Genomic DNA, 12,605 nt, shown 5'->3' on the forward strand with positions numbered 1-12,605 from the left:
CATATATAAAAATATAATATAATTATTCATCATTACAAAAAAACATTAGATAGAGTATAATGTATATGTTAGATATAAAACGTATATAATATATAATGCAATGTTTAAAAGTGCAGGTAAAAAAGAAGGAATAACTTCAGGGGTGGTTTTAGTATACTAAAATAAAAAACAAAAGTTTATATAATCATTCGCCTAATGCGATATTATTTCCGAATTATAATTGATTTTGTCTTCCAATAATTCATATAACTTTACTAACTGCTTGCTTCAACTATTTATAACAAAAATTAAAAAAAAAAACAAATGCACTTTACATTAATATTTTCTCTTGAAAAAAAAAGGTAGGACATTATATTAAATATGATTCGAAAGCTTTAAACTTTGGCTAACGTTCCTGGTACGCGATTAATAATTTTGATTTTTTTTTTCGAACAACGAGAAAGCGCATTAATAAGACACGAGCACGAATTCGATATGACCGATGAATTTCACCGCGAAAGAAATTAGCTTTAAATGAGATCATCGACTCGGTCGTCGCACCTTGTTATTACAATAGAACTTCCGCACCAATGAAAGAGAATTACTATCTTGACCGTTCATATTCCAATGACATTTCCTTTCTCTTTTTCTTTATCTTTAATAAATCGTTGTCATATGTTGACACAGATCCCAAATGTCAAAAAAAAAAAAAAATGTAAAAAATAATAATATTGATAATATTATACAATACGGTCACTTATTTAATCATTATGATCATAATTCATCATTACCGTTCACTTTATAATTATAATTATGTATATATGTGTTACCGTTACTCTATTTAATTATTGGTTATATAAAACAACGCGCGAGAGTGTCTTTAAATAATAATACTTTTAATCAAAATAATAATAATAATAATAATAATAGAGTAATAATAGTAATAAACTTTCGAAAAAACGACAATGAAATCGAGTGTAAAAACTGTCATTGGAAATTCCAAGATAAATATCACTTTCTCTGTCTTTTTTTATTTCTCTATCTTTGTCTCTATTATATTTCTTTTGCTATTATTATTTGGAGAGGAAAGAAAAAAGAGATCAAATTTATAATCAGTGAAATGCGAATTAATAAAATGTATTTCTTTAGAACCTCCGTAATAAAAGTCCACATCTATAGGTATTGGTGCCCCTGGTATGAAAGTGCCCTGTTTTATCGCTATCTCTCTCGCACGTTGGCTCGGAAATGCAAACTCCAATGATTTCCACGAATAGATGATTTTCAATTTATTGCTAAGCTCGCAGTTACATATCGCTGAATAACTGAGCACTGCGATAAGACCGAGTATCCAACTGATCATTGTTGGTTGTTGTTCTAAAACAAAAGAAAAACACAAGAAAACAATAAAAAAATTTCATAAAAATTTACAAATTTATATTTTATATTAATTCGTTTTATTTTCTTTGCTCGACATCGAAATCGCATGACTCGATTTGTAAATGGGTTGCTTGCTCTTGATTCTCTCTTACTTTGTTAATTTATTAATTTCGTTTCAAAATCTTTCTTATTATTATTGAAATCGTTTATGCTTTTTAATTGACATCATGTCATGTAAAATTCTTCACTTTTAATAAATTTCATTGTAATTTTTCTTTCATCACCCATCCTATGAATAATATTATCACGCATTAACGAAATATCCAGTTCGTCATATATGTGTGCATGTTTTAATTACATTCATTTTTAAAAAAAGCTTGACGTTATTTTATTATTGAACGGAAATCTTTCGAAAGTTTCGTTTGCTTTCGGCTTTGAATACTCATCTAATTTACTTTTTATTTTTAAAATGAAATTTCTTAAGAGACAATAACGATTAAATTTTATGAAACGACATGAAACAAGAGGGAGAGAGACAGAGAATAGAATAGAATCAATAATTGATCAACAGTTGAACGATATTATAGAAGATTTTAGTTTATAGTGAGATATGTGTCTATTGATACTTATTTCAAGATGCGTTTGTATATGAAAAGATGAGTGTTGATGATGCGATATACCTTGAAAGTGTTCAACATACCTCAAATGATTGTTAATTAATAAAAAAAAATGATTTTTGTTCAATAATCACGGGAAATAAATTCAACATACCTTCATCATCGAAATCTCCAGTTAGATTGACTCGTTATCCTCTATGAAAGTTCTTTTATTCATTATTGTTTATATGAATTTTTAAAGGTAACATATGTATAACGAAAATAATATTCGTAATAAACAGAATTTATTCTTTTCGGAAAGTCATATAAACAACATTCAATAAAAGTACGCTACTTATACTTTTATGTTTTTATCCGAAACTTTCATATATATATTTTAGTTCTTCTTGAATTTTTTTCAATTTTTTAAAATATTACCCGTTAGTAACTTTTATTATTCAGACTTAGCATTTTGTTTTCCGTTATCACGATTTTTCTTTATTATTATTAAACTTCATTGTTAAGTAATTAAACGTCAGTTTTATATATTATATCACTGATTGCTCTATCTATCGTTATTTATTTAATATATACGTACTTTACAAACTAGAAGAGTGTGTGTTTAATTTTAATATATTGATAAGCGATATATACTAGACAGGCAGTGGTATTCTGACAACTAAATGTCATAATACAATTGATAATAGCTTCGTCCGCTTGTATCGATAATATAGATTTTTGTTTTCAATACAATTTATAAAATCCTTATTATTATTATTTACAATGAAATATATTCTCTTGTGTTTAATTTTACATATATCTTTTCCTTGTTGTTTTCTGTTTAAGAAAATTAATCGCGTAATTGGTCACGTATGTTTCGAGATAAAAAAAACAAGAGAACAATTTATAAAATTTGATTATTAGAAGAGATAAAAATCTTCGTAAAACGATGGCAATGATGATAGTGGTGATGATGATGATGTTAACGATGATATCATATAAAATAAACTTACAATTATATTAAAATGCTGCTCACATTCAACGTCGTGAAATGTTCAAAGATGATTTAGTCAATTCTTGATACTACGCATGCAAACGTTGTATGCACATATATAAGTCAGTACGAGTCGGTAACTTTAAAGAATGTCTCCCCTTCTTCTCTTTATTTTATTTCTCCTTCCCTAGTTATGCATATATACATACTTTCTGACGATGAATTGATTTTAGATATAAGATGATATGCAAACATTATAAAAATAAAAAAAAAAGAAAAATACGGAGATATAGGAAAAATATGTTGAGGTTTATCAACGGAAGAATACTTGATTCATCAAACACAACGATTAACAAAATTTATTGAGAGAAGGGTTTTGTTCAAAATACTCATTTAACAAAGATAAGAGATTTAACGAACAATACGACTTTAAATTTAATGTTTATGTTAATAAACTCTTAGAACCTTGACATATAACTTGTGTTTACACGATACTTTACTTCCTTACTAAGGAAATTCCAAAAGATAACGGAACGTAATTATTTCAATTGCTGTATGTATACCCAGTAAAAAAAAAAGATATTTATTTACTTGATAGACAATTAGGTCAACCATATAAGAAACTATATATGCGTAGTTTTAAGACTTGTATATAATTATCGCAGGCTTATAAAATGAGGTTATTTATACAGTTGCTTAAAACAATTCAGATACCAAAAACGATATAACAGTATCTTTGTTTCTAAGTTACTAATGTTAATAAGCATTATCTTTTTTTTTTTTATCGTCTTACTTATCATTGAATTATAGCCGAAATCATAAAAAAGAAATATAAAGAAAAATACAAACGAAATTAGAAGAAATAAATTTTGTTATTTGGATAATAAAGTAATATTTGATTGTATGAGATGTGAAAATTTTTGATCGAGACTTCAAAATAACGGCAATTATAGCAATAGTTTCGTCACTTTTAAAGGTGCGATTTGTATTAAAAATATCGTAAAAATGTATAATGAATATTCATATTTTATAATCCATTAATTTGAATCATTATTGCCATAGATATTGAACTATACCATAGACAATTAACAAATTTCATAATGGTTAAAGAAACTTTCTTAGGTTTCTAAGTTAAAAACCTTCTTTTGTAATACGTTGTCTATAGCAATTAAATAGTCCCTGATAAATGGTCACACTTACTGACAGTTACAAAAGTTAACAAAAATATATTATTTTGTATATAAAGTTAAAAAAAACAATGGATAAGAGTCTTTACTTACTTGTCAATAACGATGAAAATTATATGGAAATTTCGGTCATTCGAAATAATTTGTTCACTTTGACGGCTTATTATTCGGGATAATATTTCTTTCCTTTTGTAATTTTATTTCTTTGTTTAACTCTTTTTTTAAATGTAATTACACAACTTATTACGAATATGGAAAAGCCAGAGAAATTTTATTGACGTCACCACTCCTACGTACGTTTATAGTCACATCATTGTTTTATTTCATTTGAATTAACGGAAAATTAGAAATTCTTTGAAGAAATCATAGGATTCTGTGTATCTTAAACTATAAGAAAAGAAGGAAGGAAGGAAAAAAGAAGAAAAGAAAGCAAGAAAGAAAAGGTAAACTCAACGACCGATCCGGACAACATCACGGTCGAGGACCGACTGAAGGATAGTGTGATTTCTCATGCCGGTCGGTGCTCCTTTTTGTATTTATATGCACACACTAAGAAATCAACATTATTTTATCGATTTATTTGCCATCGTTAATGTCGATGTCATTGCCATTATGTAAAAAGTTCAAACGATTATTCAAACACGATTTAAATATCATTGAATAATCTTATCTTTCGAAAAATAATTCATCCTTTCGAAAGCATGTTAGAGATTATCTATTCAGTTTTAATTTCTTTTTTTTTTTTTTTCTTCTATATGTAGGTACTTACATATTTTCCAACGTGAAGAAATAATCAAGATCTTCGATTCAATTGAACGTCCTTCTAAGATGACATAATTTCTTGATATACAGGGTATCCCAAAAATTGCATTATCCAATTGAAAAATTAGAATATTTTATTGACAAGTATTTAAATTAGCGCGGCATTGTGGGCTCATCATTTAACAATATATTGATAATTTTATTAATAAATCAATCTTGAGATTTTTTCTTTTATTTTTCTTTTTTCAGTAAAACAACTTTAGAAATACCCTGTATATAGTATATACTTTAATCAAAGTACCCTCGTGGCGGCGCATTTACAATTTGCGTTGAGATTTTCTAGAACGAATGATATCACGATCAAATTTACGATTAATGCTCATTATCATAATTTCTAAATTCACATTTACAAAAATATATATATATGTCTTTCCGTAGTCCCTTAATTTTTACATGTATCAATACATCCGTTTTCTTTTTTTTCGTAGGTATTTCGAATAAAGTCATATTCTTTTCTTATATCATTTATATTTCTACAAGTTTATTCAGGTATTTTTTATTATCGTAATCAATATCTTATCGACAATAAAATTACAATAGTATTATTAGTGGACATCCTTTAAGCATTTATCTTTGAATATTTTTCATTAATAAGAATAGTTATCGTTTTCCTCTATACTATTCATTTCCGAATATCATTATAAAGAATAATATAAATACAGAAAAATACATAAGTGATCGATACCATGAACTTATATATGAATGAATATGTTCATATATGCTTCATACTTTGAATTATTATGTTTGATTATATATTGTATTTTCCTGACGTCAAGACCGAATCTTTTATTTACACACGAGCTCACTGCTCTATGAATTTTTTTTAAATAACGACAAATTTTTATCGGCTTTTTAAATACGCAGCGAAAGAAACATTCGATTTTTATTTGTACTACTTCCATTTATTTCATTAAATTTAATTAATGATTTTTTTATTTTCTTTATGATTTGATAAATACAGAGGACACGTGTTAATGTATTCGCATTCGAATGAATTCGAATTCTCTGCATAAAAAGGAAGAGTATAATCTTGTTTGACGATCGAACGAAGAATAAAAAAGAAAACTTGTACACCTGTGATGGTAGTAGGAGTTGATTTTCAAGAAATTCGTGACAATAACATAACTTTAATAGCTACTTTAAATACAAAAATTTATTTGTTTATCCGTTAAAATGCAAATATTTATTGTTTTGTTGTAACTTCAAGTGTACGTCAAATATAGTGATTGATTGCACATACGAATAGGTATAATTAGGCATTATCGCACAGGCGTATCAATATTATTCGTATGGGCGATATGCCAATAATAAGGATTTTTAAATTATCATAAAATTATATAAAGTCGCATGATGTTTTCTTATAACTAACTCTTTGATTTTTATTCAAGATTAACCGATTGTAGTTACTTGCACATTTTCTATTTGGTTTTTACATAGTGAAATAAAAATATATTTCTAGTAAATGTTTTTTTTAGTAAAAAACGTTAAATACGAAATTACACAAGGACACAAATTTTTAAAAAATCACGATCTAATTTTGTTTATATTTAGCTTTATTTTTTTGTATCTATTTTTCAATCTCCTGCAATTGTAGTATAATGATTCATATGTTTAAAAACTTCTAAGATATATATCTCATATATATATATAGATATATAGATATTTAAAAGAACTGGAGTAGTTCAAAATTTCGAAAAAATTGATTTTTAGTTTTTGCGTACTTCATAAGGGAATTCTTTAGAATATATTTACGTTTGACTTTTTGATAACCGTGATCGAATATAAAAACATAGCATTGCGCACTTATAAAGTCTTACGATGGGTCGGCTTCGTAAGGTTTTGCGGTTTAATGACCTATCATGTTTTTTTACTTATAAGCAATACGATAAAAAAGTAATATCCGGCCTTCAAACAGTTTCAAAAGAAAATTCACGTAAGTATAACAGTTTTAATATGAATATCGTACCGAGACTTTGTGAATGTGATTTTTTCGGAAATTATATTTTCTGTTATTTTAATTACAATATATAAAAAATAGGTGTAGATAAAAACTTAGAATTTATACAGGAGTTATGTGAAACAGTATAACTTATTAATCATACTTAAAATCGAGATTGAAAAAATATGTTGTTAATATTTTATAATAAACAAAAACTTCCTAATATTTTATATTAAAATGTCACTTTATTAATTTTATTTCACATTAATAATTTTTTTTTAAATATAACGAACAGAGGAAAAATTCTAAGCTTAAGTATCCTTGGATACTAAGCAAGCTTTATCCTTGGAATTTCCTAAAACTTCTATCTGTTTTATTGGAATTGTGGTAAAACCGGATTTTATATATTATACTTAATCTGTTAGCTTGGAATGCTTATCTTATTGACTTGAGGATGAGTTTCGATAAATTTTCTTATTTTATAATATTACATTTAATTAATACAAGCTAAAAATTCTATATTTATCCACAGTTAAGTTTTGAAATTTCGAATTTTTCTAATTCCTTTAAATTAAAATCTAGAATGTGAGTGATTGGTCAACAAGAGAGAGGTGTATCCTTGACATCAAAAGTTTGCAGATTGAAAACGCTTGAACCGATTTTGTACTAATATATGTACTAATATTGTATCATCACCATAAACATCACAAATTTTGTTAACCACCTGCTCTGCGCGTTCTTCCATTTATTGAAGTAGAAGTTGATTTTCTTTTTGGCTTTCATTCACTTTTGAGACGCAACAATTTTTGATTAAATTAATAAACAATTATCACAAGTTTCTTTTTTTAATTACTCTATTGTAACGCACACAAATATTACCAGATCTAATTAATATTACTAGAGTTATTTGATACTAAAGTCAGTTATTGGAAGAATACGAAGAAACTTTTTTTTCAACCCAATATATTTAAAAAAATATTTATATATACATATATAGTTTAATAGCTTTAACATACGCCTTATGTAAAATTTATAGCAAAAATCGTCCTATTATTAAATATTATATATCTACGAAGAGATTTGATATTTATCATTATCAAATCACATTAACATCAATCGACTTTCTTTACGAATGAATCATATACGATTCTGTAAACGTATAAAAAGAAAAGAATTACTTAAATGACATTCTGCCTACTGATACTAAAATCTTCGCAAATTAGAATTTATGATTCTCTATTTTTGTTTTAATAATAGAAGTGGATCTCGGTCTAATATGATTCTCGCTAGTATCTTTAAAATGATAATTTACAAGTTTTAAAAAATTGTTTTTATAAATCTATCTAAAAACCGACTGAGTTGTTATACAAAATATGCGAGTAACGTGGATCGATATATTGATATAACGGTAGACTTTTTGATAAAACAGTTTCCGGAACGATTTTCATAATACGAATATTGATCTCTTTAGAAGATGCTCTACGATTGAAGAATTTATGGAATCTACTGGACATAATCCAGATTCGGCCGTCGTCACGTTCGACCCATCTCATTTCAGCAACAAATTGCAATTTTTCTGGACTGTAAACGACGATTCTAAAAGAACAAAATATATTTGTTTGTTTGAAAGATTAAACGAGTAGGATGTAACATTATTTAGAAAAATGTAATTTCAAACATTAAATCAGATTGTTGTTAAAACAATCAAAAGATATTGACAAATGTACCTTTGATTATTCGTTAGAGGTTGCCAACTGGCAATAGCTGTTTCCGTAAGTGGTGAGAAAAGAATCGAGTCGTCTAGAGGATCCACGACTAATGGAATACCTTGACTAGACTTTTTGCCGATCAAGGACACTGGGAGTTGTTGTCCGAAGGGAAGTGGACCAGCTTGAAGTGCCGACGTTGGTACACCGAAGAGACGATCGGTGGCGAGTGGTTGATAATATAGTATACCTTGCCTTGGAGAGAAAGCTAATCCCACAATACCATCTGGAAGTTCGAAAGTCTCGTCGGCAATCTATTAAAATAGAATTATCGATTAAAAAAATCATTGTTAGATCATTTATTTTTTATACAAATAACCTGATAAATAGTATAATCTGGATTAGGAAACATCGAAGCGTGAAGTACTCGCCAACTTGTATTATTTGCACCATCAAAAATTTGAAGTCCTAAAATAAATCATTAAGAATTAATATCAATTGTTATTTTATTCATTTTTTTTTTCTTTTTTTTTTTTAAGTTAATAATGTTAATCTCAACCTGGTCCAGCTGTATCACTTATGTAGATAAATATATCATCGCAAGATGTTGATTTAGTATCGTCTATTATAAGATTAGTCAACAAACTGTTTGGCCTTAAAACCTGCAAATATTATACAGCTAATTAAATATCCTGTTCAATCACTTTTAAAATAATGATTACCGTTTAGATAATCTATACAAATTAGTTTTAACCGTTTGAGTTCCAGAGGCTTTTTAAAACACACGGTCAAAAAAGCTCGTACATCGCAATAGCGCTTGTTTAACGCATTATTAGTCAGTGATGGTATCGTCATTTGTCATAGCATTCGAAATTTACTGGGATTTTTCGACACAAAATTTTGAGAGCGTGATCGCACTGCTTGGGATTCAAACGGTTAAACTAGATATAGCTAAACTTGACTATTTTCGCTTCAAAAAATGTAATATTTATTATCAAAAGTCTAAAGTTTGTTTATTTAATGTATTTATTTTATTAAAATGAAAGGCTTTTAAACCAACCTCTCGAGGAAAAACATATTGTCTGACGAGTGTATCTGTATGGAGATCAAAGACAAGTAATTTAGGTGGACAAACTGGAGTAAAATTATCGATAGACGTCATGACACCACTGTCAATAACCCATAATCTATTACAATTGTCGAGTCTTGATCTATAAACAGATATTAGTTGAGAACAATTTAATTCTCCTCTTCCCGCGGTATGCCATTCCCACGAAGGATAAGCTTGAAGTTTTGGACTGCTGCCTGGTGGAATGTTTCTCGGGATGTAACTTAAAGTAGCTGGAACGCCATCACGTAGGCGTGGCGTACTGATAAAAATTCTTCGCCAAGAGACTTCGATGCCTGTGGGAACGACATTTTCTGGACGATAGTTATTATGAAAGCCCTGATCGTAAGGTAAAAGGTAATCTATGAACGACCATTGCATTAAAGTTTCCAAAGTCTCAGCATTCACGTTATAATTGAATGATCCTACCAGGAGAATCAATGGAAGTAGGAACCTACAAAAGTATTTTCTAATCAGTTAAAATAAAATGATATCATATTATAGTTAATGCTATGCATAATAAAATATATATATGCTGTAGTATCTATATTTGTAAAACAAATTTAAGTTATTTTCTCATTATAATCCCAAGGTTTATTGAAATTTTTAACAATTTAATATTAAGACGATTTTTTTACGCTTAATTGTGAGTGCTGAACAGCTGTTAAGAACAGCTTATAAGAATTTAAATAATAGCCTAACGCGAAGGTACGAGATACTTTTTGTAAAGTTTACGTTCACTTGACATTCATTCACCCTACCAAGACTTCATGGTCCAGTGGAAGGTATGTGCATATACGAATACTTTTGGTTATATGATATTTAAATGAAATTAATTAAATTAGATAACGTTTTCATTAATCAAGTGAGGAAACTAATTCCAATTGAATATAATTATATTTTTATTGCTATGTAATTTTTCTCGTAATATTTATAAAATAAAATCATAAAGTGATTTTTCCGACTTCGTAATTATACTTTCTCTCTCTTTGTCTTTATCAATTTTCCAAGGATATACTAGTTTCTGGAATTGATCTATTGTAACTTTCTTTCATTCGATATGCATAAATCTCACGTAGGTATTGTTTGTGAAATGATGTTTCCTGGAAATTTTGCAATACTAAACAATGAGAAGTTTAACAATCTATTATTCACAGAAAGGAATAGTTAAGACATTTCAATTCAAGATAGGATTGTTACTTTTTACACAAAGTTCTATTGTTTCTAATCATTTCTGTTCTTAATGTTTTATATTTCTTTTTGTTTTATTAATAAGAAAAAATTAATATTAATTAGCATATAATTACAACAATATGGAAATCTCTATTTAAATATTTTACATATTACGCAAAGATGTATGTATTTCTTACTGTGGTGATTATAATTTTATTAAAATAAATTACAATTCAATGAAAAGGAGAAAGAATTATTTGTAATCAAAGTATCAAAATTCTTATACACAGAAATATATTTTAAGATTATTAAACTTTCAAATTGATATCAATTTTATAGCAGAACAATGTTTTATTATTAATACTTGGTTGGCTCTCCTTTACATTTTATAATACTTTTGAGACAATTTGACATATTTTGTGAGACCAATTTTCTTATAAATTATGTACAATTTTACTTCTCTTATAATAAAATGTTTATTTACAAAAAAATTTATATCAATTCTAAAGTTTAATAATTTTAAAATATGTTTTTTTACAGATACGAATTTTGCAAAATTTTATTACAAAAAAATATTGATTGTTTTAAATTGATAGTAAGGATATGAATACTCCTGTGACTCATTGTATATACGTGTTTTCGTTTAATTACAATTACTTGAAGTAATTAATAAATTTAATGTAATTATAACATAACACACTTCTGTAATAGATGTCGAAATATATCTCGTTAGCAAAATGTTGCATTATACGGTTTAGTATCGAAAGATACAAGATATCTTTTTTCCTTAGGTGAAACGTTAAAATTATCGGACAATCACGCGAACAAAGACAGATTGACAAATGATTTTCATTGAATCTAATTGAATGCATCGAGAACTTTGATAGCCCTGATCAAGAACGATAACTTGGAAATGCACGTTAGAACTAGGAATATATCGAGAAACCTTAGTAGTCAAATGTCAAGGATAGGTAACATGGAAAACTTATTTGACCCGTGCCATTCTTCGTTAATCTGATTAATTAAATAATAAACGTCAATGTATTCTCAGAAATAATAAATTTGTTTCTATCGGCATAATTTCTGCAATTCATTTAATGATCACATATTCTGTTGAAAAACAAAAAATAATAAAAGCTCACAAAAATATTTCATTTAACACTATTATAATTTTGCAATATTGTTAATATAAAATTTTTGACGTTTTACCTCATCTTTAAATATTGTTTTCCATCTAATTGTAATGACCGAAGAATACTATTTGTGATCGTAACTAGGTGCAACTATTGAAAAAATGTTTGCATTAGAACAATCGCGAAGAAACTACGTTGGTTTGCGAACGTGCACCGGGTCCCACTGACTGAACACAGACTGATCTAATTTCTGAGTGGTATCGGCTTAAAACTTAACTTCCTACGAGAGACAGGACACAAGTCTCTAGTTCGATAGAACATAAATCACGGAACAGGATTATTATGTAACGGTGATGATGTGAGTGTGTATATACACACATGCACTATATTGTATAAGTTACTTGCAAGGAAGCAGAAACGCCTCCATAATAAATATATATATATATTAATTTACATATATCAATTTTACTAAAGTTCGCCATACCAATATCAAATACTATTCGTGCATATATTCCACCATTTTGCTTTTACGTAATTAAGGAGTGTAAGTTTGTCCTTTGAAAAGAAAGAACAAAAAGAACTATTCTATAT

General features: G+C 27.5%; 2 protein-coding genes across 3 annotated transcripts in view; both read right to left on the reverse strand.

Annotated features, from left to right (window-relative positions):
• The window catches only part of LOC106786079 (protein yellow-like), a 6,573-nt gene extending 1,947 nt beyond the window's left edge, over positions 1 to 4,626 (reverse strand). The window contains exons 1-2 of one of the 2 annotated variants that reach the window (XM_014747099.1): positions 4,227 to 4,626; positions 1,132 to 1,353 (exon numbers count right to left, since the gene is read on the reverse strand). In XM_014747099.1, coding sequence (XP_014602585.1) covers positions 1,132 to 1,339 — 208 coding nt within the window. In that variant the 5' untranslated portion in view covers positions 1,340 to 1,353; positions 4,227 to 4,626. Of the gene's footprint in view, positions 1 to 1,131; positions 1,354 to 2,965; positions 3,050 to 4,226 lie in introns of those variants that run through there. The other variant, XM_014747100.1, reaches the window with a different exon arrangement.
• A 3,255-nt stretch (positions 4,627 to 7,881) lies between these two features.
• Positions 7,882 to 12,252, reverse strand: LOC106786080 (protein yellow-like). The gene is made up of 6 exons (XM_014747101.1): positions 12,091 to 12,252; positions 9,661 to 10,162; positions 9,160 to 9,262; positions 8,980 to 9,068; positions 8,622 to 8,914; positions 7,882 to 8,490 (listed from the first exon to the last, which is right to left on the reverse strand). Exons 1-6 carry the CDS (start codon positions 12,093 to 12,095, stop codon positions 8,238 to 8,240), a joined length of 1,245 nt encoding a protein of 414 aa, XP_014602587.1. The 5' UTR covers positions 12,096 to 12,252; the 3' UTR covers positions 7,882 to 8,237.
• Between the last annotated feature and the right edge of the window lie 353 nt (positions 12,253 to 12,605).

The sequence above is a fragment of the Polistes canadensis genome, unplaced genomic scaffold (genome assembly GCF_001313835.1).
Source record: "Polistes canadensis isolate GaletaPanama2010 unplaced genomic scaffold, ASM131383v1 scaffold_64, whole genome shotgun sequence".
Taxonomy (NCBI): Eukaryota; Metazoa; Arthropoda; class Insecta; order Hymenoptera; family Vespidae; genus Polistes; species Polistes canadensis.